General features: G+C 44.0%; 2 protein-coding genes across 2 annotated transcripts in view; one reads left to right on the top strand and one right to left on the bottom strand.

Annotated features, from left to right (window-relative positions):
• The window catches only part of LOC104928802 (E3 ubiquitin-protein ligase TRIM38), an 899,066-nt gene that overhangs the window by 342,969 nt on the left and 528,412 nt on the right, over positions 1-27,685 (bottom strand). The gene's annotated exons all lie outside the window — the stretch shown is intronic.
• The window catches only part of snd1 (staphylococcal nuclease and tudor domain containing 1), a 159,661-nt gene that overhangs the window by 14,122 nt on the left and 117,854 nt on the right, over positions 1-27,685 (top strand). Inside the window, exons 10-15 of the mRNA XM_019273145.2 lie at positions 2,929-3,033; positions 12,853-12,954; positions 19,886-19,986; positions 21,649-21,759; positions 23,347-23,419; positions 27,306-27,447. Coding sequence (XP_019128690.2) covers positions 2,929-3,033; positions 12,853-12,954; positions 19,886-19,986; positions 21,649-21,759; positions 23,347-23,419; positions 27,306-27,447 — 634 coding nt within the window. The remainder of the gene's footprint in view (positions 1-2,928; positions 3,034-12,852; positions 12,955-19,885; positions 19,987-21,648; positions 21,760-23,346; positions 23,420-27,305; positions 27,448-27,685) is intronic.

The raw sequence follows: 27,685 nt of genomic DNA, 5'->3' as shown, positions 1-27,685 counted from the left end.
AAACTAGTGTTTATTTGTAATGAAGGCTATATGAAGAGTAACTGTGGGTTAGTGCTGTTCTGCACTGCTTTCTTTGACCGGTGTTACCTTTGGTTTTCATGATTCTCCACTGCTGATTATTCTCTTGACTTGCAGAGTACTTGCATGTATATGATCAATTTTATTTAAGTGTCTTGCAGCTTTTGGTGGCCAGCACTAGACAGCACCAGCAGCCACGTATAACTGGATTTCCCCGGCTTATGTTTGGAGTAAGAAAACACTTGAAGAGAAGTGCTCTTTGATGTGTCGTGCATAGCAATTGAAGGTCATGTTGGATAGAGGGAGAATAGTACCTTAAGAGGGGAAGAGATGACACGATGGCCTCTTATAGGCTGTTAGTATGCTGTATGTCCTAGTTAAAATGCGTAAGACAGAACAGTTACAAGGTCGGGCGGCTTCTTTTTAAAGAAATTAAAAAGTCACTTTTGGGGAAGATGATGAGAAAAGGGTATATTGGTTCGTGCCCCAGTTAAAATACGTCAAGCGGTCAGGTCAAAAAGTCTCTGTGGATTATCTGCACTGTCCCAGGATAATATCCTCACAAAGCACTTAAATATTCATCAGCCACCCCTCTCCCTTTTTTAAAATTTTATTTTATTTAAAATCTGCGGCACCCAGGGGCTACATGCCAGCTGAAGGTGTTTCCCCGAGCATCGAAAACGCCACTAGTTTATTTGAGACCATGTAATCTGGGTGACAAATAATCTCCATTGGCAGCAGATCTGAAACACTGCCATAGGTGCTGCTTTTGCGAGACTAATGATCTGACGTGAGTAATGATCGAAGCCCTGGCTAAGCCCTTGCGTGGCCCCGTGGTTAAAACAAACTAATGGATTCCACTGACAACCAACAACAGTCCCTGACGGTAGCCAAGATCCTCCTTTTTGGCTATGACCACTGCAGATGTCGTGTCCGCCGTGGACAGAGGGTGGCAGTAGATCCCCACCTCTGGACTGATCAGATTTAGACCAGTGAGTCATGCTGCCCGCCTATTTGTCTTCTCTGCCTGCTCACTCGACCCTCATGGCAGCTACTTTGCAAAGACTTTTTTTTTTTTGCTCTATTTTCCTATCTGCTCTCCATCTTTTACTCTCCGTCTCTGCTCTTGTGATATTTGCAGAGAGATTACACTCCCATCTTTCTGGCTCGCTCAGTCTTCCCGTTCCTCGTGTCTCCACGCGCGTTGATCTGTCCTCCTTCGCCTCTCTCATCACGCCTCCTCCCGGCCGATAATTAGCCAGTAAACGCTGATCCATTTTCTTCTGCTCCTGCCACAATTCTCTCTCCCTCTCTCTCTTTTTTGCACTTTATTTACTTGGGCAGGCCACAAAATGACCTTGTTACGCCGTGAATCCGCGTAGGCTGGTGCGTGCGCCCGCGTCCATGTGGCCGTGTGCATGCACGCTCCCCCCCTCGCACTTACTCATTGCACCTCTCCCCCTTCTCTGTCTCTCTCCCTCCTGCTCCCTATGTCTCCGTATCTCTCCCACTCAGCTCAGTGATTAGTATATGATGTATTTTGGCTGCTGTTGTGGGCAGCCTATTTAGCATGTGGGCTGGTCTAATTTCTGTTCTCTGGTGGCAAATGCAATAGCTGATTTGTTTTCATGGAATAATGAATGTCCCGAAGTGCCAACTACACCTGGATGCCGTGTTTGCCATGCACGCTATCAAAAAGGTTCAACTCGGTCTTCATATTATTATTATTTTTTTTGGTTGTTTTGTTTTTCCACCACACAGTCAGGCACACAAACACCCACACGGTCCTGCATCCCTCACTTTTTTTTTTTTTGTTTTGTTCGGACTTGAGCACAGCCTACATGTGAACCACAGTTTGAGTGATGATGAGGCCATTTAATGCACGTGTGGGTGGCAACATGTGTAGGGCGATTGATTTCTCTGTCTCTTGCGAGCGGCCTACTTAAAGGCTCTGGGTTTGGATGCCTCCTCCATCTCAGTCACATTATACCCCCAATCTGTCTTCTTGCCCGGGGAGGACAAAAGGCACATACGTAGACTGAGTTGATGAGTTACAAATATTTATTCCACACCATTATGATTCGTGACATGAGATGAATCCAGAGTTTTTGTATATTACCCAGAAGTGTTTTTGTTACATAGGGAACCAGTGCGGTCGCTGTATACTAGACTAATACTCCTATGAACTGTAATTTAACAGCTGCAGCTTACGACATTCACACAGTACCTTGTATAAACTGTGCTTGCTCTTTTTGCTACAAAGAAATAACATTTAAATGCCAAACATAAATTAGTCTGTGTCTTTAGTTACAGTTGTAAAGGTCTCCAGAACAAAGTGCTGCCAGCTAGTTGTTGGGCAGAGGGCCGTACAAAGCCTCCACCACTCTATCTTTAACAGGATGTTTATGTTTTAAAGCTCTTTCTCTTGCACTCTGTCTCCCTCTTCCTCCCTCCCTTCTCTCTGGTGCCAATCCCCCAGATAGCACAACGTCCTCGCTCTGTCCTCCAAACCCCGCTGGCCTGCTGGGACGACTTAGCTCGCTTTACTTACTCAGTCACTCAAAGATCACTCCTTCTTACCTCGCTCTTGGTGCCTCTCGCTCGTGACAGCACACGATCTGCACTGTCACTCTCCTTCCGCCTTTGAATAGATCTCTTCCTCTCCATTTATCCTTTACCTGCTCCTTCACTTCCCATCTTTCTTTCAGTCTATCTGCGCAAAATGCAATGCCAGTCTTTTTTTTACTCCAACACTCCTCCTGTAATTTCTTTCCCCCCCTTAAGGATTTTGTTTTTTGGACCCTTAAATTAATTGAGTTTCTTGTCTTCTTTGTGATGCCTTATGCCTTCCCAGCATTTTTTATTATTTTTTTCACTCATTTCATCTCCTCTCTTCATTTGTCCCTTCAGGTAATGCAGGTGGTCAACGCTGATGCCATGGTGGTCAAGATGAACTCCGGTGAAAACAAGACCATCCACCTGTCCAGCATCCGGCCCCCCAGAATTGAGGGAGAGGTACAAACAAACCTGTCTGTGTGTGTGTGACTGAATGTGTTTATATGTGGGTGTGCTTGTGGTCTTGCATGCCCAGCCAATTAATTAGAAGCTCCACAGAGACGACTCACGTCACTTCTGTCTCGGATGTCTTGACAGAGTTGGTTTATTTTTATTTGAAGTCAAACACAAGCTGTTTACATCTCCCTCCACGCATTCCTGAATATTAATCCATCCCCCTCTCTCACTCTCTCTCTGGTGTGGCCTCTTCTCCTTTACACATAAGTCTCATCTCTCTCTACATGACCGTGGGAATAGATTTGACCACTTGGTGGCGCCCCTGCAGTTGGGGCACATGTAAACGCAGCGAGACACTTGCACACACCCAGTGGTTGCAGCACTGCAGAGTGAGACAGATCAATTTTTTTTTTTTTTGTATCTTTCCCCTCTACACTCCCCCATTTTTCCTCAGAATCACTTCAAGACTGTGAAAACATAAACCTACACATATACACGCTTACACCTAGTCGCAACAGGGGGAGACGTATATTTATCCACACGATAGGTAGTGCCTGGGGGAAAACACACACACACACACACACACACACACACACACACACACACACACACACACTAATGTGCTGCCACCAACCTTCCCAGACTCTGATAATCAAGGAATTCACTGGTTGAAATGAAGCTATTTTTTCACCACTGCACATTTGAAACTCAAATAGCTTATTATTCCAAAAGGTCTCATTTCAAAACATTATGTATTTTATTATTTATTTATTTTTCTTTAGAAGATCAGTTTTTATTTCTAAATTACCCATGGCATGCCGCTGATGGCATGCCATCATTCTGTGAATAACAGGCTCGTGATGTCGAAAAACACGACTCCCCTTTTTTTAATTAGAAAGTTCTGGTGTCACAACAGCAGTCATTTTTTTTTTTGTCAGAGCGAGACTTCCGTATCTCCAGTGAAACCCTTCTCTCCCTTTTGTTGAACATGTCTGAGGCTGTTTGACAACCGTTCCTCTATTTGACACTCTGTTTACTATAATATCTATTTCCGAGCGAGTCATTTTTCACATTTGCCTGCTCAAAGAGGTGTGAGACCGAGCGGGTCTTTTTAGGAGACGCTTATAAAGGTCACATTGTGGAATGTCGGCCATTTACTTTCTCTGTTTTGTTTGTTTTGTTATTTTGGCTCCATCTCTCTACTTGTTTCTTTTATTTTATGGTTTACTCTCCCCTATCTTTTCCCCTTGTCCTCTTGTTTTTCATTCTCCAGCCTTTCCCTCCGTCCACATCTTCGTCTCCCCCGGATGTCATTAGTGCCTCACATCATTAAGAGACTGCTTTGTTCCTTTCTCTGCCTCCCTCCTTCCTTCTGTTCTCTCCTCTCACAGTCACTCTCTCCTGCCGTTCTTCCCCTCTGGGTGTGCACACTGTGGTCAGATTGCTGACCTGCACCGTTACCCTTCGTGTGTGTGTTTTTTATTCTGCTTAGCTCTTTTTGTGTTTGTAACAAGCTTGTGGGCAAAAATATCTCTCCATTTTGTCATTCTGCCTTCTCTTGTTTCTTACACGAGCTCTTACACAGAGTCCGGCCTTCTCCTTCCCGTTTTTTGGGAGATTCTTTCTCCCACTTTTCTCATCCTGACGAACTTTCCTGCCTCTCTCTCGTCTTCTTATTTTTTCCATCTCATTTGGTCTTTCCGTGCCTGTCTGTATTTTGTCTGTCGTTCCGTCTTCGCCTGCACCAGATGCTTCAACAGTATGTGTTTTGTGCTTCATTACACTGTCGTATGTTACTGGGGGGCGCCTTGTAGAGTGGGCCCAGATGTGAATGTTTGTGTGTATTGTATCGGTGTTATATTGGCACAGTGTTATTGTTAGTTCTTGCACTTCATGTATATTTAATGGCTCCCGTGAGGTCGTGTGTCAAATTTTTTATGTAAATGCCCCGCAGATGATGAAACCATGTGTGTCTGGGTAGCTGCTCACTGGGCTAGTAGATTTTAATTTATGGTGTCTTGGCTAAAATATTACAGACCTGGTAACAATATAATATCCATCCTGAACTAGGAAGATCTTGGTCAAATTTACTTGATAAGTAAGATTAAGTATGTTCATATGATGTAGATTTTGTTACAAACTATTTCACAAGTGCATCACTTATATTATAATAAGTTAAGATAGTAAGGTATTTAAGACTGGAGTGAAATCAAAGGAAGTATGCAGGGGCCTTTTTATAATTTAAATTAAAATATGTCTGTCAGTCATGTCAGCCAGTTCTTTCTATAGCTGTATGTAACAGACGGTCTTCTTTTGGAGGCGGTGTTATATAAAAAAAAAACTGTGGCTGCATTTTGTGTTTTGATAAGGTTTGTTCGTGGTTTGTTAGCTAGTTATTTCTGTCTGTGAGCTAAAGAGCTGTCTGCCTTTCTGCCTGCCTGCCTGTCTGTAATGCTGTTGGCTCAGCTTTGAGTGTTGTCGCTATGGCAGCAATGCAGAGTTGTGATGAGCCCTTGGTCTGTAAGGTAGAATAAAAGGCAACTGACAAGAGAAGCACTGAAATTCTTCTTGATATCTTAACCAAATATTATTTTATACTCTTGCTTGGAACCCGAGAATTGTACGTCTGGTCTGATTTGCCAGCTGGGCTCGTGTCTGATCGCTAAATTAGGCATGTGAGGAACTGATTTCATGCCCTGTCTGCACTCCTTTACAGATGCAAATACAGTAGTTCACATTGGACACCATTCTGGACATTGTAATCGTCCATTACTCACGTGTAAACTATTTTGAAATGCAATCAGATTTATCGTTCAGCTCCTCCCAAACATTGGCGTTCACCTGCCAAAGTGTTTTGTAAAGAAGAAACACTTTCCAGCCTACACTTTCCTGGACAACAGCGTGTAGGATTTTCTAACTCCACCTCGCCTAAATAAAAAAGTCTACAAGTGCACAAGGAAGACGCACACATGCGGTGATTTCTTTGAGGCTGTAAGCAGCAGGGGGTGATTCCTAGCTTCGGGTCAGGCAAGTGAGAGGTCACAGCAGGTATCTCTCAGCCAGAAGCTCTACACACACACTGACATCACGTTGACTAACACTGTCACGAGTGAGCTAGCTTTCTTGCTTACAGTGCAGCAGACAGACACAAAGACATCGTCACGGTTTGTAGCACAGCTTACACACACACACACACACACACACACACACACATACACATACGCATACATACACACACAGACATGCGTGGTTAAGCCGCATTAGCCTGTGTCAGGAAACATCTTGGAAATTGGCGTCAGCATGTGCACATACCGCACAAACATGGATTACACAGACATGTTGCGATGGTGTGTGTGTGTACATAGCGAGACTCCAGGTGTGTGTATGTTAGCTCTGTAGCCTATCTATGAACCTCCCAGGAAATCTCCAGAGAAAACAAACTTGTGGTATTGTGACAATTGTGTGTGTCTGTGTGTATGTGTGTGTGAGTGTGTTGCATTTTCTCTAGAGGTCTGTGGGGATTTTCTTGTGCCAGTTGTCATTATTATCTCTGTCTGTCTGGATGTGTCTGCGCCGTTTGACCGTGCATTCTGCAAGCGAGGCCATTTATGTTTGTGCGCAGGGTGCATCTGTGTGTATATGTGTGTGTGTGTGTGTGTGTGTGTACACTGTTCGGGGGTACTAAGGCCAGATGCGATGTACCAGTGCACTGATGAACTGTGACTGCTCCTGCCAAGCCCCTCTGCTCCTTCTGCCATCTCCTCTGGTTCCTTTTAACACCACACACACACACACACACACACACACACACACACCCTCCCCTCTCATGACTATACTAATTGTGCTCAGACTAACAGATTGGTTGACCAATGGTGCGAAGCATAGGGCACAAAACTTCCGCACTCCCCTCCCTCCCTTTCCTGTCATTTTGTTTCCACTCCTCCCCGCTGTTACCGCTGTGGCACATCTTCAGATGTGAGTTATTTTGAGCTTGGGAGTTGGAGTCAGCTTTTTCTTCTCTATCTCTCTCCTATTCACACCCCCCACCCCCTTTTTTTGTTTTTTTTTGGCTCTCTTTCTCCGTTTTCTCTCTCTCTCTCTCTCGTGTGCAGCAGGACGAGCCCATCGTAAAACACGAGTGAGGGAAAGATGTCTGCGCTTCTTAGTGACTCACTGCTACACCCACTCACTCACTCACTCACACTCACCCAGTGCGTTTGTGTGCATCTGCTTTGACGATGCATGAGAGTCTCGAGTGTTTGTGTGTGTGTGTCTCTTCATGCATTGCAATGTATCTGCGTGCTTATGCGGTTTAAGTAGGGTTAAGGACGGCGCTGATGGAGCACATGGAGAGGTCAACTCGCTGTCCTTATATAAGGCAACACAATGACTATGGCTCATCCCTGTGCTACTCATACAGTGCCTGCCTACTCCTCTGACCTCTCTGCGTTCCACCTCTGTACATGTTAACTTTGTAGTTGATTTAGTCACACAGTCCATCTTTCTCTGTTCTGTCTGCCACTGCCTCCCATAAACCATCTGTCTGTCTCTCTGCCTCTCCTTGTTTTTTCTGCCTCCCTCTTATTTTTACTTTCACATTATTATTATTGGGTTTATTTTTATAGTGGAACGCCGCGCGTTGATTAGCATTTCTGTAAATACGGCAGTTTCAGTAGAGGTCTGAAAAGTCTCGCAAAGTATGTGGGCAGATCTTCCACATCTTTTATAATGATGTGAAGAAGATGAGCATGGGAGTTACAAAATAAATGACTACACACAGCTGTTTTACATATTGTTATTTTGAACAATTGCTATACAGTAGTGTGTTTTTTTTCATAATAATGAATTGTTTCTCATCTACAATTGCAGTCATGACATCAAGGTCTAAAAAAAAAGGTAGACTATGGAAATAGAAAATGTGTTGTAATGCTCTTACAGATATTCAGCTGATTATCAGGTGTAGTGTAGGACAGGACGCTCAAATACAATTTAAAAAAAACATAAAGAAACATCATTCAAATGCCGTCAAACAGACGTGGCACCATGCTAACTTAAAAAAAAACAAAACAATAACATGTGGGACCAAAGACAAACAGATGGATAAGAAGATGACAGCGAACAAACAAGTAACAAAACAGCAACGTGACAGACATAAATTGGAAGGAGGATAGGGCGTTGTGTTAATGGGATTTGATTTGTGTAATGCAGCGAGGTATTTCTGCTGCTTTTCAGCTGCAAAAACAAAAATCAGGCCATATTTATTATGCAGATATAACAGTTAGAATATAATTATTGAAGTTTGTTTAGTTTTTTTTACTCAAAATTTGTAAAAGAATTTGAAGGGATGCATTTTTACAAAAGCCAGACAGACCCATCTGCTTCATACTCGCCATTTGCATCTTTTTTTTTCTTCCCCGCTGCACTTTGTTTTTCTCTCTTTCCTCCCTCCCTTCCTCCCTCATTTCTGTCCCCATCCTCCAAATCTTATGTCTGGCCATGTGGGTGTGCGCCATCAGCATGCCCCTAGCTTCAACGCGACCCGATTTGACCCGGGAGGACGATGACAAGGGAAGGAGGGTCACCCACCTCGTGATTCACTCGTGCACTATTGGCCGGGGCGAGGCAGATTGGTAGCCAGCATCCCTCCTCGGTACAGGATGAATATTTTTGGCCCCATTGCGCTGTTTGGCTGACACTGTTGAAAAAGAAAGGACTTTAGCTTCCTTGTGCTTTGTGCAGAGGGAGGAAGTTATACAAAATAACTGCATTACGAAATAATGTGACTGTGCTCTTGTCTTGACAATACTGTCCGAAAATACAAATCAAGGACAAATCAAATCCGGGTCAAAAATGATTTCAGGCGGTGTGCTTTTTAATAATTGAATATATTCAACAATATCGGAGATTTTTGTAGCAGGCAGCGCTGCAGTTCAGTCCAGCACTGCATCACTCCAGGGCCAGTCTGACCGTCTGTCCGGTTCACATGCTTCAGCTCACTTTTTTTTTTTTTGGTACACCATCTTTATTAATGAGTGCACAGCCAAACATGTCACAGCGGTCCCAGTACATCCCAACTAATCACGAATCGAGTGGCTGCTTGTTCTTGCTGCAGATAATGTCGTTCTGAACTCCAGGTTCTCCAGGAGTCTATTGTTGGATCAGTTAAAGGCAGTTTTAGTAATGACTTATTCATATGCTGGTGTACGGGCAATAATGCCGTGAATGTAAGCTTATTAGATTAGATATATTAGATTTTGTATTGTGCCATAATCAGCTATATCCTTCATGCTCTTGCTTCAGGAAGTGTATGTCGCCTCTCTCTGTCTTCCTCTCTCGCATCATCTCACTCACTCACTCCACCCCAGCCCTCTGCAGCCATTTAATGTTTATGCATGCACGAATGAGTAATGTTGTTAGCCATGCAGTAGTAAATGTTGACTGTTTTGTCTCAGGCTACCAGTACACTGCTTCTATCAAAAAATAATGCAGCAGTGTGTTTCTTTCAGAAGAATACACACGCACAATAACAAACTCTTCTTCTCTCGATCAGTTAATTGAGAATCTAAGATCTAATACTGTACGCTCCCTCTCAACAGCACAGCCGCACATCAGAGAGCATGACACGCTCCTGAGTCATGATTTCACCCTTGTAGTTTCAGAAGCTGCCAGTGCTTCCAGCAGTAGCATCCACACATTCGCAAGCCCAGCCCCTGCAGCCCTGCGACACTGTACAGTCCAGCCAGCGTCATGCCTCTGCAATAGTCAGAGATGATTCCCGAGCTTTAGTCGGTAATTTGTAACGAAGGGAATTTACCCCAAATAGAACAGAACTCCCCCCCGAGGATAGTGAGAGCAAACTGTTGTTATTGGGTCACGGTTGAGACATAACAGTGAATCTCTCCTCCTTTCTGTAACCTTCCTGCAACTGCATAATAACAGTTTAAGGATGGTGCACGGAGTTTAGCCTGTCTGGGTGAATTTAATGACGCTAATTTAAGTTCATCTGTTGTCTGGCGACAGAAGTCAAATGATAAAATGACGAATGGTGAAGCACTTGTATTTTGTAACAGTCTGAATTGTACTTCACTCTCAGGGAATGTTTACCCCCTTGCTCTGTGATGTGATGTTGTGGCCACAATGCTGTTTTGGTCTGTTTACTACATGGCTTCATACCCCACCGGAAGTAATTTCGAAGCAGAGCTGCTCGATTTGGTCATTTCCTTGGTTTATGTACTTCTACCTTGTAGGCTATATAGTTAAATTGTCTGTTTTTACAGTCAAGAGGGTGTTTTTTATTTTGAAATTTGACTGGATTCTTGGTTGCTGTTTCTGTCTCTAAATTCCGACGAACTGGATCTGCTTTGTGCCGCTTGACGTGGCGTCCGTCACAAACCAAGCCGTGCATTCTCTGGAGAAGTGCTTTTTGAGATGCTTCTGTAATGCGCTAATGTGGTGCTTTTAGTGAAAACACAAGCATTGTCCTACAAAACCGCGATCCTCCCAGTAGCCATGGCCCAGACGGAACGCGTTGCAGCAATGCCCAGTGGAATTGAGCAGTCATTGTCTCATTGAGTGAAGCGAACCCATTTGTAGTTGAAACACAAAGCGAAAAAGGCCCATTGTGAAATATTGGGTAGTTACAGCTACAGGCAGTTGGCATCACTAATTCAGTCGATGTTTTTAACTTGTAACACTTCCCCTCGTTGTCTCATTTTCTTGTTTTCTGACTCTTTCACCTTGCCGTGTTCCACTAAGGCTCGCTCTATTCCTCATAGACCTTCTAAAGGAAGGAGGTGTAGTAGTACCTTTTCGTGCTCCTTGTCTTGCTTCTCCACTCCTTCTGCCTAATTGGCAGAGAGTGCTGACATTTACACTCTTCGCCCTCAGTGACACGGCTCCCTTTCCACAGTGAAACAGCTTATTAGTTAGAAATGATTTTTTTTTTTGTTCTGTTGAAGTTCCTGTTGGTTTGACCTGTGTACATCGGAGTCCTAATGGCCTCCAAAATGGAGCGCTACCATTAGTAGGCTGTGTGTAAAAACCCCCTCAGGATGCAAACACACCTTCATTCAGTATCTGGGAGTTGTCTTGATGTATGACTTTAAGAAAGTACGCTCAAAAAGACCTGAGCATTGTCTGGTAAATGTTATCCTCATCTCAGTGGCAGTGGATTGCTCAATCCGCAGCTCGGGTACAAAATGGAGGATCCCCTGGCTGGCGGCTCTCTTAAAGGCCCCCATCATCCCACCGCAACTGGCTCGGTAGGGATGAAAGACCTGGACAATAAGCCCCGGCTGACACAAAATGGTGGACATCAGCTCTCGGATTGAGCGGTGGGGGATTTCCACTGGCCATGTGTGAGATTAACTTACCTATTGAGGTTCCATGCGGTGCTGACTCCGCTAGTGAAAGTGGTGAGCGATGGGAGCGAGGGAGTAAGGAAAGAAAGATAGAAAGCTATTAAACTCAAAGGTTATTACGCTCCGGCCAAGGTTAAAGGAACTCTGTTGGCTGGTTGCTTTGGCAGTTTCCAAAGCGCCTTTTACCAGAGCCAAACCAACTGGCCTCTTGTCCAGTCACTTTGAGAGTTACTCAAAATATTACCAGATTTTTGGAAGGAAAAATGTTTGTTGCTGAAAAATTTATTGGTGTAGATTTTTCTGTTCGACCCCAGTTTCTTTAAAACTCTTTTTAATGGAGCCGTAAGCACATGCTGCCGCACCTTTTTGCCCCACATCCATCTGCCCAGCTGTGTGCCACACCTGGCAACTCCCGAGCAACCAGAGAGGAATTTAAAAAATGAATAAAAACCACTGAAGAGAAGAGGAAGCAAGGAATTAATCCGACCATGCGTGTTCATTTTGGAAGTGTTGCTTCTGTTTGTATGACAGATAATGATGGCGTTCATAGAGGAGCGTGGGAGGGGCAGGAGTGGCGAGCACACTGGTATTGTCATTCATAGCCTTATTCCTCCTGTTAGCGCCTGTCGTTTATTTCCCCACTGCGTCACTGTCATTTGCCGTATTATTTTTTTTTTCATGCCGCCTCTACAAAAACGGCACCTGTCACTGTTTGTGTGTGTTTGTGCGTGTGTGTGTGTGTGTGTGTGTGTGTGTGTGAGTATTTGTGTCTTCACACTGGGAGCAACACAAAACCTCAGCCTCCTTTTGAAAATGCAAATAGGTTCTATTTGTGGCCTGCTCCTGTCAGAGAGTGGGTGAGCATATTGAGGGAAGTTTTTTTGTGTGCAGCTGTGCGAGTATACGTGCGGCTACGTCTGTGTCAGCTCGCCTTTTTGTGCATCTGTTTAACACATAGTGTCTTTGCCTTGGCTGTTTGCATCCGTGTCCTTGGTAACTGTGTGCCGCTTTTTTCTATATTTATTTATTTATTTTTCGGTGCGACGTGTCAGTATTGACAGCAAGAGAAATGTTTTGTGTTTGAGGAAGAGGTGCGTGTGTGTGTGTGTGCGCGCGAGTGCCTGAAATGCCGCTCTTCACACAGAAATTTTTCACAGAGTTCAGAGTCCAGATCCTCCCTGTCGTAGGACTGAAGGAGAGAGGAAAGAGGGAACAAACAAGTCGACTGTGTGCGAGTCTGTGTGTATGTGTGAGGGTGGTGTTTGTGTGTGTGTGCATGTTTCTCAGAGGTCTGCATCTGCGGCGGATATGTTAAGCCGCGCAGCTTTGGAAGTGCAATGTGAATAACTTTCTCCTTCTCCTTCTCCATCCCTCTTTCCCCTTTCTATTTCGTCTTCACATCCTCTTCCCTACCCCTCTCCCTGATTTCTCCCCCGTCATCCCCCCCTCCGTCTCTACCCAGGAGAAGAACAAGGACAAAGACAAACGTTTCCGTCCGCTCTATGACATCCCCTATATGTTCGAGGCCCGCGAGTTCCTGAGGAAGAAGCTCATCGGTAAAAAGGTAAGAACCACAGAGATGCACTCCAATCACTCTTTGCACACTCGGTGCACATATGCCACTATGTGATCCAAGTTAACTACCTTTTAATTAATTAATGAAACAACAGCTTTAAACAGGGGCTTCCCCCAGTGGCTGCACATGCGCTCTAACACCCTTTTCTCCCTCACTGGTAGCCAAACACACATTTCTGAAGCCCTAAGCTAGATATCCATTTCTTTCCCTCTCTTTGAATACCAAGTAGTCTCAGTAGATGCCCTGGGGCTTAGTATTTGCCTGGACGCAGCCTTTAAACAAGCAGTGTTGATTTCCCCCTCTTGTGTATATTGATCTACCGGGTCTGAACACCTAGGGGGCTGCTATGATTTACACACATCTGACCCAGCAGAACCCAGCACTGAGCTCGAGAGCACTTGATACACACTCCACTGCTTGAACATCTGCCTTTTTTTTTTTTTTGTAATAAATTTGAATAAAACTGTGAATTGAGGTTGGTTGTGTAAGAAAAATACTGACTTAATTAGCTTCAGTGTTTTTGAAATAAGTCCTGATTTGTAATCAGCTCAGCACAGTTCTGACCCTGGCAAACTTAACTTTGCCTTATTTATCAAAATAAAGTTTTCAGCACATGCATTTAGGTTGTTTTTTTTACACCCGGCTCCCCTTAGTAAATCAGTAAAACGACGCCTACATCGTTGTTGTTGTCCGTACAATGGCAAACTTTGCCTCCTCCAGTGGCAGCAATGGCACGGCGAGAGAAGGCGGCTGTTGCTCACAAGCGCACTCAGGGCTGCTGTCCACTGCCTGAGATGAATGATGGTTTATGTTTTTTCCCGAATAACTCTTGTCGGAGTCGTACGAAGAGGGGCCACATTATAATGGGAAACCACGCTTGGAAAAGATTGGGATCTCGTAAAAATCTACATGGAAATTCATTTGAAAGTGCAGATTGATGGAAAACTCTGTCAAAATGCTGCGTTTATGCACAATCATACTGACAAAATGACTTCCCTAGCGAGAAGTTATCTCATAAATTCAATGCTGTTTTGCAGCCGACGTCTAAGTATTAGATTCTGCAGCTCAGACCTCGACAAATGAATTCTGTCTTTTTTTTCCTTTTTTTTTTAAATCTCCGCCAGTGTTTCTATTAGGGCGAAAGTGTACCAAACAAATGCACAGATTTCAGGGGTCCAAACCATAGTACCCAGACAATAAATGAAACAAACATTCCCATCTCACACACTTTAATAAGTGTAGAGAGTTTAAAAAAAAAGAAAAAAAAGAGAAGCAGCAACATTTGCTGTACAGCCTGATAAACACAGAAACATGCACCCACGCAAAGCCAAAAGCTAAGAGTTCCTTTTGGCATTCAGTACAGGAACAGGAGTGAGATTCATATCCCTGTCCCAGCCTCTCATCACAGTCATTTTAATCATCCTCATTAATGTTTTTTTAATGACAGAAAATTTCTGCCGTAAGCTGGCTTTTGACAAGTGAAGCGCGAATAATGATTCTGCTGTTTATTCGTGGTGTTTGGGTTTAGGGATAATGAGCGTGTGTTTTTCGATGGGAATGGGGCGACGTACTACGGCACGCTGTACAAAATATGCTGTTAGCGTGGTGATATCGCATCAAGCCATATAATGAGTGCAAACAAAGTACCACTTTGAGTTTAGGTTGTAGAACTATATGTTCATATAAAAGCAGAGTGCTGTGTGTGTGTGAATATACATCGAGATGAAATCATAATACGCAGATATGGGCTTTTAGTGCAAAGCGACACCCGTCTGTTGTGGCCATTAGCCGTTGCCAGCAGATTCCAGCATTAATGACATGCAACCCAAAGAAAGGGAAGAATAATAATGCAATAAAATAATTCGGTACATAAATGCATGCATCATATCTACACCACACCTTCACATGTTTTGTTATTTCAGCACACACAAACATAGCTCAGACTAGCTCGAGGGTTCAGTCTAATCCCTCCCATCAAGCTATATTTGATGAAAAAATATAATGAATATATATAGTATATGTATATACTGTATTTATATATGTGTGTAAATATTATACACCACTATATCCCTCTGTGTTTTATTGATATTGAAGTTGCGTCTCCCAAGTGTGTACTTATGGGCTTTTAGAAGTGAGTTAGGTTGAAGTGGAGAGCTCTTGCCCATTTGCCAGCAGCACAGCCTCCTCCTTCAGTCTGCAAAATCAATAACGGGAAGAGCTCTGGAACGTTGCTTCCCTCCCGTTGCTTTATTGTTGCTAAGACACGAGGGTACAGCTTTGAATTAAACCCTCTGTCACCATGTATCATACCATTTTTTTTTTTAGTATAATTAGAGGCCCTTAAAGAAGAAGAAGAAAAAGAGAAAAAAAAAAAACTGCACGATTTTCAAAGGTACAAGCAACACCCTTGTGCTGCCTTGGCAACAGGAAATAATTAGTTTGGATGAAATGATCACAGGCTCTCTGTGGGTGAATGTTTATTTGCGAGCGCAATACTTAACCCTGCAGCCTTTAACGTTAATCCATACTACCTTGGCCTACTTGAGTTGTCAAGTTGGATGCAGGTAGGTGCACAAGTGTACTGATGCATGTTGCACTCCAACAAGGAGAGGAGTTTAGTCGACCCACTTACTGTCATCCTGTCTCCGAACACTAAGCTCTACAGAGACAGATTTGGAGCAGTAAGCATTAGTAGAAGACTCTAAGACCACTGGTTTCCTTGAAATTCAGCTCCAGAGAGCTCCACTTTTATCTTTTTCTTTTACCTCTCCGACACAAACCGAGACAAAGGTTTTACCTCAGCGGTGGGGTAATTGGGCCTTGACCTGGTGGATTTAAAAGGGACTACTCTGTCTGGTCTGGGTCATTCGTGAAATGAAGAAGGGGGAAGCGAACTTGAATCACCTACAGAGGTGTGACAGCAGATGTATTATCAGATCATGAAAAGGCGCCATTTCGCATCATTAAGCTCAAACCATTCTTGACCCATCGCTAATCGTCCCGTCCAGTCACAACTTTGAGTTGTATCAGACTGACCTACAGGTATTCCCCTCCACAACTTTCCATTTCAAAGCTCAGAGCCTGCCTAAGAGTGCAATACATTGCATGAATTGGGGGAAACAAGCAGATTTTCTCCTGACTAAACCTTCGAAGACGTGACTAAGCATTAACTATGAGTCTGAGTGTGCTGAGCAAAAGCTGAAAGCCCTAATGCCACCGCTCCGCTTTAGGAGAATAAAGCTACATTAAATGCTTTTTTTTTCTTCTATTAAACCCGCTATTCCTCATCTCTATAAGGAGAGCACAGTGCTTTTGATCTTTTATAAAGCTTATCTAATATCCATATTCAAAAGCCTGCCTTCTCGTCTCTTTTTTATTTTTTTTATGTTCCAATTGGAGACTATATTTGATAGCTCTCAGAGGCAGAAAGGAATCGGTGCAATACCTGGTCTGATCTTTGAAAGAGGACTTCATAAATTACAGGTGGTGATGAAATCTTGTCTTGTTCACAGCATCAACTTCAACCACCATACGTCCTTGATCAATTTCATGTTGACAGAACTCTTAGGATCTTTTTTAAATTTTGACTAGCAAAGAGACAAAAGAACTTTTCTTAATCATCTAAAGCGAACGCCACAGTACGTTTTTGTTTTAAGATAAGATGACACGTCGCTATCTCTGACTAACTCATTCTACCTTCCGAACCATCCCTTTTAAGGTTAGCTAAATATGCACCGAGGCATTTTCTTTTTTCTCCTTTCAGTCACTCTACATCTGTCTGTCTCCCCCTCTCTCTCCCTCTCTCTCACATATATCCCCACCCCCATTGAAACGGCAGCGCTTGCATGGTGACATAATCCCAAAAAGCTCGATTTGGCTAACTTTATAAGTAGTGCTTCTTGTGCGCCCGGGTCTCAGCCTCAGCAGAAAAAAAAAAGTCCAGTGGAAATGTTGCATTAAGCCACTTATCAGGGTTGAGCACATTCGGATAATCCCGCGTGCTCAAAGTGGCTCCTGTTATGCAGCTGCTTGTGTAGTACTGTTAGCGCCCGAGTTTTTTTCCCCCCTCTCTTATTTGTGTGCATGCGAGTGCGTCCTGTATTTGATGTGGTGTGTATTTTGAGAGTGAGACCCAATTTGGGGGGAAGGCTTGAGGTGTGCGCATTCAAGCAAGAGGCAAAGCGTGTAGACCTAAGCGTCACCAGGTCCCATGGTAGAAAATCCAGATGGGGCTCCCTCTTCTTCTTCTCCTTTCCTTTCCTACATTGTGCTCTCCCAGCCTGAGGTTCTTTTCCTTCCAGCGCAGCTCACTTCATTAATTGATAGCCAGCTGCCATTACAGCTTGCTTAAAAAACACAGCAGCAACTTAAGCAACACACACACACACACACAAACACTCCCTTACCATACCTATTTTACCTTGCGTACCCTCTTTTGCACCCATTTTCTTAACCATCACTCCTCCCGCTCCAGAGATCTCTTGTCTTCAAAGCCACTCTGATTGGCTCATATACATTGTGCAGTATTAGGCTGCTGCAACACCTGTGTGTGTGTGTGTGTGTGTGTGTGTGTGTGTGTGTGCCTGCATGTCTGATGTCCTGGTTTCACCGGTTCAGTCTGGCATTTTTTTTAGCTGCGCCAGCTGAAGTGTGATCATTTGCATTTCCACTGAGAACCGTAACAGAGTTTAATGCATTCTTTGATTACAAAGTCTGCGCCCGATATGTGACTATTTATGTATGCTTATTTGTTGGCAGATTGGTTTTAAAATATGGCCAAAAATAAATAAATAAAATAAAACGCCTGTGGCAGCTGGGTTTGATGGAAAAAGTGCAAGTGACAGGTGATTATTTCAGTTTGCGCCAGCCTAAAAACCTCATACACTTATCAAGGTGCACTCTTACCATTTTCCTGTCTGGGGAATGTGCTCATGCTGAGCCCATGCTGATCGTGTTATCGTATAGCATCCTTACCATATCATAGTTCAACATTCAACGCACAAACTCCCATTCCACATTACAGGCATGTGACAAATATGATTCCTTTTGGAGTAAACCAAATCTCTGCTTGTCACCTCAGCCGTACAAAAAACATTTTGTCTCACGCTTCACCTGCTGTCCTCGTCCTTATCACTCCCCCACTCTCCAATCCACCCACTGCCTCGCCTCGTCTCACGCTCTCTCTCTGGTGGGGGTTCTTATAGATAGCTTTGCCATATCGGGAAATCTGTTAGATGGCCCGTGGAGAATGGACCTGGAACTCCTCCTAATCTTACATCGCTTGGTCAAAGTTTCTAATCTGTCGTCACCTCGCTTAATGGGAAACTACTGGTGTTCTGGTTTTCACAGCATCGCATTTCGCTAGTGTACGTCTGTGTTTGCTTTCTCATTTTCTCCATTTCATTTCACCTCATCGTGTGTCCTCTCTAGCTTGATTTTCATTGCTTTGTCTGTCCCCTGTTCTTTATTTACCGAGGCCTGGCAATGCATAGCCGTTAAACACAAATGTAACCAAGGAAAAAAAGGCAAAAAGGTTTTTTATTTTTTAGCTTCTTTTGAATGGCTTCACTTTTCAATGAGGCTGAACAGACATGAAACTATATCGCGTTTCATTCACGAGGGAATGAAGAGCCTCGATGTGGGAGTGAGGATAAAAAAAAATTCCCTTACAGAGAATCAGAACGGGTTGTTTGCATGGTTACAGAAATTGATGAATTTGAGGGTGTTTTTAAAAGCGAGGATATTGTATAATGTTCTACGCCTGAGAGGATCCCAAACCAATTCTGCTGCTGCTAATATATGACTGTTAGTCAGGGCGTAGGAATAATTAATGTATATTATGGTGCAAGGGGATGTTTATTTTTGAACTGATGATACAGCCGGGATATAAATGTTGTCTCATAAACAGATACAATTTGTGTTTGGTGTGCAGATGCCGACCAACTTTTTTTCCCCTGTTCTTTTCTCACCAAATAATCCCCGACACACACTGCTATAGCTGTTTTTATATTAATTCTCTTTTGTATTCTCTTCAGCCGTACAATCAAATGTGGCCTCCAAAAGCCATAATCCATTCCCTGGTATCTATTTTTTTTAAATCTTTTGTCTGCTCCTGAAGTGCAGACAGAACTTCCTGTTGAACGAAACACTAAATCACATCCGTTCTGCTTCGACAAAAAGCTCCTCTCCATCTCACGTCACCACGTTCTCATCTTGTCTAATGACAAGCCGACGTCCTGGTTTTGGCGTCACTTTCATGTCCCTGTAATGCTTGTTGTCTTTATTTGACTTGTGACTATGCTATGGCACTGTGATGCAGAGTCAGAGTCCCACTTTCTTTTTTTTCTTTTTTCTTTTAAACCCCCCTCCTTCCTCCCATCACACTTGTCTGACACGGTTGACACGTAGCTCTTAAACTGCCAATCGCGTGTAGCGGTAAGGCTTGCATCCCTGCTGTTGCCGCTGTCTGCCTGTGTCTCACCCACAAAGCAGGCTTTCCCCTTCAAATGCCAGTGGAAATGCACACACACACACACACACACACGGCCGAGTGACAAAATTGTATCTTCAGGGTGGGTGGATTGGAGTCTCTCCCTAGGGTGCAGTTTTGAGAACACACAGGGTCATTTGAGTTCTATCACTGTTCTCCCTCTCTCTCTATGTGTATATGTGTGTGTGTGTGTTGTCCCAAACACCCACAGTGTGTTAATACTGCTCCTCTGGGGGAGATCTACAGTGCTGCCTGACGTGATTCACACTGACTGGGGGTGACCTTGAGAACTGGGACATACACACACATTGTCAGAACACTCCTTGCACTAATTATTACCGTAACTGCTGTTGCCTTAGCTTGTTTCAGGACTCTTGCTGTAGTTTTTTTTTTTTTTTTTTGACCTGCTTACTTTGCCCCCCACTTCAGGTGAATGTGACAGTTGACTACATCAGAGCAGCCACCGGTCCAGGAGAAAGCACCCCTGCCTTTGCAGAACGTACCTGCGCCACAGTCACAATCGGCGGCATGTAAGTAACGGGCCCACATTATGCCTCTCGCCTTAGTCCGTCCTGTTCTATTCAGGTTTATTCTCCTAGTGTCGAACAGTTTTAAAAAGTGCTCGCCTGCATGAATGAAACATACCTTTTCTGTATTCGCTGTACACACTACTAAGCTTCCCATAGGAGTTATGAATAAACAGCCCTTACCGGCAGATCATACAGAATGTCACTTGTCAGTGTAAAAGACTTCACTAACACGTCTCGATTTGATTGTATTAGCTGTATCCCTGGGTAAAACTTTCAAAGTTTGCCTCATCTGATGACACAAGATAATTGTTTGTCAATGCATAAAACTGGCCGTGAATCACAAAGTAACCTGAAAGTGCTTCTTTGTGTTTTTAATTTTCACAAGAAGGGTAGCCTCAGTGCAGCGCCAGCAATTATTTCCTCTATCTCCAAACACCACTTTGAAGAAATCCGGTTTATCTGTTTGAAACATGTATTTTATACCGCACCACAGATATGAATGTTATTAAACTCGGAGGTTCAGATTTAATCAAAACCGGATAGAGAAGCTTTAATGCCACATGATTAAAGTGAAGTCCGTTCTCACCCAAAGAAACATTTGAAAGCTTTTTGCCGTTCTCCGTCTGTAGAACTCTCTGGTACAGAGCAGCTCCGTGCACACATGGAGACATGAATCATCGCATCAGCAGTATCTGACAGTATGTGCGTACACAGGGGTCAAGACCCGACCTCGCGACCTGCCAATTATAACCCAGCGTTAACCAACTACACCAGCCATTCAGCTCCGCAGATAACAGTTGGCACGGCTCCCCCGTGAATGCTGAGGTCAGAGGGGCGAGGCAGTCAGTGGGGTGGATGCTTTCGACCTTCTCTGACCTTGTCTAATGGCGTATTCCGTATTCTATTATTCACAATTTCCTTGCTTGTGGCGGTAAGGGAGAAAGAAAGGAGTTTATAAAGCCATGCTTTACTTCAGTCTGTGTTGGGGTGATAAGGTGAAGAAGTCAGAAGCAAACAGGTCCAAGTCCTCTTTGTATGATACCCAACACCCAATAAGTCTGAATTTAGATGGAATAAATATAAACTTAAAGAAAAACAACAACTAAAAAAACTTTATCTGCTTGCTTTATGTGTTTCTCTTCTTGTTTTTGCCCTCAGTTTTTTATCTGAGTTGTGACGTTGGTGTAGAAAAAGGTCAATGAAAACACTTTATCAGTGACAGCAAGGGCTGTAACAGTGCGTCAAGTGCCATGTCTGCACCGCGAGGTCAGACAAATGCACTCGACGACACAAGCTCAGTTCTAAATAGTTGTTTTTCTGTCACGCACACACACACACACACTCTCTCTCTCTCCCTTCAACCAGTACACTGATGTCTAAGCGCGGGCCACTAAGTGCTGCATTAGGTACAACAATACTCCCCTCTTTCTGCCCTTCATCTTCTCTTCTGTACATCAGTAACACAGCGAGGGTGGTGGTTAGTCGAGTGTGCAATGTCAACATTTAAGTGACCTTTGTTCCCCAGCAAAGCCACCTTTGGGACTTGTCATGCCCTTATTTTTTTGTTGTTGTTTTTGTTGAGCTAGCTCATTTAGAATTCTCTGTGAAGCCAAGGTTTTTTTTTTTAAAGTAACCCCTCTCTCTCTTCTCTCTCCCCCCCAGTAACATAGCGGAGGCACTGGTCAGTAAAGGCCTGGCCACAGTCATCAGATACAGACAGGATGACGACCAGCGCTCCTCCCACTACGACGAGCTGCTTGCCGCAGAGGCACGGTGAGGAAACGCGCATATGCACACGCACCTTTTAACATCTTTGACACGAACGGCGACACACACGACACAATTGGTCGTTCTCTCAAAGGCGCGTTTCTTTTTTGCTTCACGTGTGCGCACACGCACCACTCGTTTCTCCTACACAAACCCCTTTTCATGCGCGCTCACACTCTGACGTCCGTGAGTTGTGCATGTCCTTGAGAAACTGTCGCTCTTGGGAAGTGGAGGAGAATTGACTATGACCTTGAGCATTTTCTTTTTATTTTGTTTCATTTTTTTTGCCAAATTGCTTTTACATTTTGCTGTTGCTACCAACATGGCGCAGGTGAAGCAACTCACTTATTTTTCTGAATTTATTTCCGTAGCGACACCGTAAGTCACAGCCCCATCGCAGCTGTTGCTACGTTTTCCCCAGAAAGCGTGGCGTCGCTCTCAAATATTCACTCATACGTCTATTGGCAGCTTTTTTTTTTTTCCTCCCTTTTTACATACATGCCTGGACACACATACACCTTCCCAAGCGCTGGACGCTAAATCAGAGGCTCTCTTTACACAGCCCCTATGAATATAATTATATGGAGGTGCAGTGGAGAGATTTAGTACGAGCTTTATTACTCTGCCATAGATTAAGATCTGCTGGCTATAGGTAGAGCAGATGCAGCCACAGCCTCTTTTTATAGGACTAACTCTTTCACTCCCTTTTCTCTCAAGCAGTGTCACTGCCCACCCGCCCTCTTTTTCCGCTCTCTCTCCCTCCTCCTTTTTCACATTTTGTCCTTCTTTCCACTTATCTGTTTTCAGTTTTGTCCTTGCTCTTCTGTGTCTTCTCTTCTCCCATTTCTCTTCCACCCACCCTTCTTTCTTTCCTGCTCTCTCTCTCTCCATCTCCCTGGTGGGGTCTTATTAGAGTTGATGAGAGGTTTCTGTCTATAGCCTTGGTTTTTTATTTATTTTTAGTTCTCAGTGCACGAGGCCGAGGGCCACGCAGCCTTCAAGAAACCTCCTCCTGGCTATTGAACGCAACATATACCGTACATGCTTGCATAAATGTACATGCTCCATCTTAGAGGCAATGGTCGGCTTCCCGGTGACCCATAGGTGGCATAATTCCACTCCTTCCATCTTCGTCTCATTTGGCCCTTGAGGCTTTTAAAAGCAGCGATCACCATAACCAGTCATCATCGCTAAACCCCTTAGCTGGCTCCAAAGAAGCAACCCCTGTCTCTCTGTTTCTCCTCTTCCCTCCATTCCAACATTAATATCTCTTCCATTATAATTTCTCCATCACCATCTCCACTTTTCATTTCAAGCCTATAGATTTTCTTGGTGCAGGGGGGGGGGGAAATCCTCCCTCTAGCGCTTCCAGTTGAGCCGTAATAGCAGTTCAGGGAAGAGAAACTGGTATGAATTTACATCCTACTTCACAAAGCCACAATGGCTCCCACTTCATATCTTCAGTGATTACTCAAAGAGCTCCCATTTCTCCAGGTCCTCCTCCAGCTTTATGCTCTTTCTCGATGTATTATGATATTGCTCGAGCTGTTGGTGACGTTTTGTGTGTGTGTGTGTGGTTTGACTGACTTGTAGAGCCATCAAGAACGGGAAAGGGCTGCACAGCAAGAAGGAGGTTCCCATCCACAGAGTGGCTGATATCTCTGGAGTAAGTATTATTTTTTTTTACACAAGGGTAGTGAGTAATAGGACATGTATCTCTCGAATATTTTTAACTCTGGACTAATTTTCACACAGCCCCCATGACACTCAAAATGTCATCAATGCCCAAAAGCCACTGAATTGTTCTATCATGCACAGTAATACTCAGAAGACGATCTATAACCGCCCCTCCGCCACATCCCCGATCCTCACACCCGGTTTCCTCATCTCAAAGAAACTTTAGAGACCTCTAAAAATAATCAGTGCCATTAATAAAACTATCAGTGGTGCTCGGTCCTGGCTTGTTTACGTGTGCCCAGGGGCTTGATAGAGGCATCATTTGGCTAATGAAGCCTGATCGGGAGTGCTCACCAAATGAACATTAGCATGGGGAATCCATAAAACCTCTCAGTAACGAGTAATGGGCGAGATTGGTAGCCATTCGTTTTTAAAAGCTTGTTTTTGTTCGCACGACCCTGGAAGCTGGGTTTTAAATATGATCCCTATGATGTGTCCTCTGTTCACCCCGTACTCGTACTCTTCTCCGACGTGCAGTTCAGGCATGTTTCAGTTGCATGTTTTATGCGTTTTAGTTTCTCTGTTTCCGACAAAGCCACCTCCCTGAGTTTCCATTACACATCGCAAGAGATGTAGTCTTACATGACCACTGGCTGTCACAGTCCAACTTCCACGCCCAAGTGCAGTTCTTTATTATCTCACTATACGCTGCAGTGTTGTAGCTGTCCAGAGTTGTCAAACTGAGTGGTCGGGTTAGACGTGGTCACGTGGAGAGCAGAGCAGTGGAAAGTGCGATGAACCGAGATGTGCGCCGCTGACACTGATACAAAGCTTAAATGCTGGCACTGGTCATTGTTGCTTGCGAGGTACTGTTCCTGCTCCTGGCTTATTTTTAACATTGTATTATTCTCACACCACCCAAGGGAGAAATGAGGTCGGACAGTCAGGTGGTGGATAAGTCACCCTTTTTGTACCTGGGCGAAAATGTGATAATGTCTTGCGTAACTTTCTGCAGATTAGTTCATTGTTTTACTATATCTGTTTCAACGTATTTTATTTCCATTTCCCCCTAATTTGTAATAGCCAGTTTGCACGTTGGTGTGACTTTTGTCTCTGCTAACACCCTTTGTCATGCGGACTTTGTTAACCTCCTGAGATACCACCCCAACAACAAATACATGGTCCCTCAGATGACCTCAGCTCGGGCCACTGACCTCCATGTTATCACCCTCGCTCATTGGTAGATTCTTTTTAAATCTCACAACAAAATGTTTCCAAACCACCACCGCCACCCAACAAAAGTCAGAATTGTTCGAGTGCCTCCACGTATCTCCATACTTGTTGAATATCCAACTCTTATACATTTTGACAAGCCACTACATGATCTACCGTGAACTTCAGAAACATTAGTGCCTCATTGTCGCTCTCAGTTGGGCTCTCTTGTAGCACTTGTACTTGTAGGCTCTAGAGAGACATTTGGTTAAATTAATCAGGCTCATCTCTCTTTTTGTTTTTTTTCTTTAAAGCTCAGAGTTGGTGGTCATGTACAAGCTCTGCAAGTTGCTGGTAAAGTGTCATGACCTTGCATTTGAACGAAGGCATCGAGCCAAAGTTATTAAAGCTCTTAACACCGACACGACTTTAGTGTCTGAGTAATAAGTCCCGACATAACTACTCTCAGATGTTATGCTGTTCCACGTTGTCATCATCGTAACCTCCCTGTGTCTTATTGTGTCAGCAGGACAGATAAATTATTGGACCTTGTAAAAATAATTATGACAGGGAATTGTTGTGCTGACTGAGCAGCCCCGTGCTATTTCATCAGGGGTGTTTAAGTGCAGTTTATACTTATAAACCCACCGAACTTAACTGGCTGAATTGACCACTCTATGTACGAGCAATGACTCGGGAGTAGTTTCAGGAGGAGGTGCTCAATAATTAATTTACTTTAATAACAAACGAGAAAAAGCATTATATCCCCTCCCTTCCACTTCGAGCTGGATATTTTAAAATGTCTCACACATTTAAAAACTGTCCCAGTAACCGAGCAAAAGGCCACGACGGTCTTTACATTTTAACACGATTGTGCTGTGTCATGCATTTGTGTGTGTGTGTGACATCAGCCCTGTAAAAGCTCCGCAAAAACACTCCCCCTATTAACGCCACAGTGTCAGTGGTTTAGGTCAGCACCATTATTATGCAGCTGCAACTCCTCCCCTCTCCCAGCATTTCCAATCTCTCTCTCACACACACACACACAGGGTTTTCTGCACAGTCCAGGATCGTTGCCAGTCAGTGCTGGTAGGCGTGTGCATGCGCATGCACCAGTTGTTTGGCTAGGCTAATGTAATGAGCATTCTAAAGGACCAAAAATAGCAACCTTGCCCCCCCTCCTCACCCTTTTTCTTTTCCCTTTCTCCTCTCTCATACACGCCCACACACAGCTGTACACGTGCACAGGCGCACCCCAACCCCCCCCTCACACACACACACACACACGCACGGAAATACACACTCCTATACGTCAGCATCCTTCAGCTCGGCGGTAAAGGTTTGCCGAAAGGGATTATGTACATTGAGTGGGATGCAGTCACAAATAGAGCAGAGATAGGTTTATAAATGTATAGTGTAGGAGATGAACAGAGGTGGTGGGAGGAGGGTGGATAAAGCACTTGACTCACCTCGTACCTCCAAAGGTTGCATAATGAGGTCCTCTCTCATATGTCTCTCCTTTTTTTTTTTTTTTTTTTTTTTTCCTCCCTGAACCAAGTTAGACCGCACAGCCCACTCACTGCAGGTGCTGCAAAAGTGTTTGTGTGAACGACAGAATGTTTGGTTCTGTTGTCTCCCACTCAAGGGGCTATTTTGGACGGCAGTGGGCGAAGTTCAGGTGGTGCATCTTATGGCTAAAGCACGTACCCCTTTTACTCGCAACGTCATGTGTTTGAATCCCCCCCCCTTGTGATGTCAATCTTTTCTGCTGCTGCTGCTCTGCGTGTTTCTGTACTAATCCTTTTTAAAAAAACAAAAAAAAGAAAGGAAAATCAAGCGATATTGTGGGTTTTTATCAGTGTGAGCTCTCACATTTACTCGCAGTAGAAAATGGAGAAGGCTTCCTTGTTTGAACCCCCTCCTTCCCTTCAAGCCTTAGCTCATACTCCCATGGCTACACACACTCACAAACACAACACACTGGTCCATGACTGAGTGATCTGTTGTGCCTACATGCTCCTGCCTGGAGTAGGCACATATTAAATTATTATTATTTTCTTTTTGTATCATTTATAAATCTACCGCTGCCAATGCATCACCAGCCCTGCTTGAATACACACGATTTAACTCTGCTCTTGTAATTCTGGCCCGGGCACAACAATAAGCCAGAGCTAGTGACTCAGCCTTGCAGACAGAGATGGAAGCAGGAGGGGAGAGAATTATTTTCGATTGCACGGGTGTTTCCAGACGTGTCATAGAGAAGCAGGGCGGACTTCATTAGGCCCTGACCAAAATTTAAAGATGCCTGGAAAAAGCCCAGATCCCGTCATCAGTAAACCTATTTAGTCCGTCTTGTCTATTTTTTTTTATTTGGCTTGGAGTTTTTTTGGTGCTTTATCCAGGTTGAGTCAGTCACACTTTCTGTAACAGATATTTTTAATGTTTTATTTTCAGTAAGCCCAGCATATAAAAAGTCTCAGTTTTATTCTTTGATAATCAGATATCAGGAAATCCATTAGATTATAAATAGTGTCTTTGCTTTACAACTGTTTATAAATACTAAAAAGCTACATCATCAGATTTGGCTCGATAAATTCTCCTATGAGAAAGTTACGTAGCATCAAATTGTGCACTAATCTCAGTTCTTTTTTTTTGTCCATTAGGAGACACAGAAAGCCAAGCAGTTCTTGCCCTTCCTGCAGAGGGCTGGTCGGTCAGAAGCTGTGGTAGAATATGTCTTCAGCGGCTCCCGCCTCAAGCTGTACATGCCCAAAGAGACCTGTCTCATCACATTCCTCCTTGCCGGTGAGTCGAGCTCTTTTCCTTTTCTAGTGCAAAGGTCTTCCTTCTGTGACCTCCAACCACCACCACTTAGACGCTGCCTTGTAAAAATTAATTGGCATATCCAAACAGTGTGTGTATTGGCGCAAATACATATTTGCCAAACGGAGACACCTGCCACCTGCTCTTACAGGGCAAATGGGTAGCAGGGTACGTTGCACCAGCCACAGTCCCGCTCTCTTTCAAAAACACCAGGGTTGGC

The sequence above is a fragment of the Larimichthys crocea genome, chromosome XX (assembly GCF_000972845.2).
Source record: "Larimichthys crocea isolate SSNF chromosome XX, L_crocea_2.0, whole genome shotgun sequence".
Lineage (NCBI taxonomy): Eukaryota > Metazoa > Chordata > Actinopteri > Sciaenidae > Larimichthys > Larimichthys crocea.
This window is presented reverse-complemented; position numbering and strand designations above follow the sequence as displayed.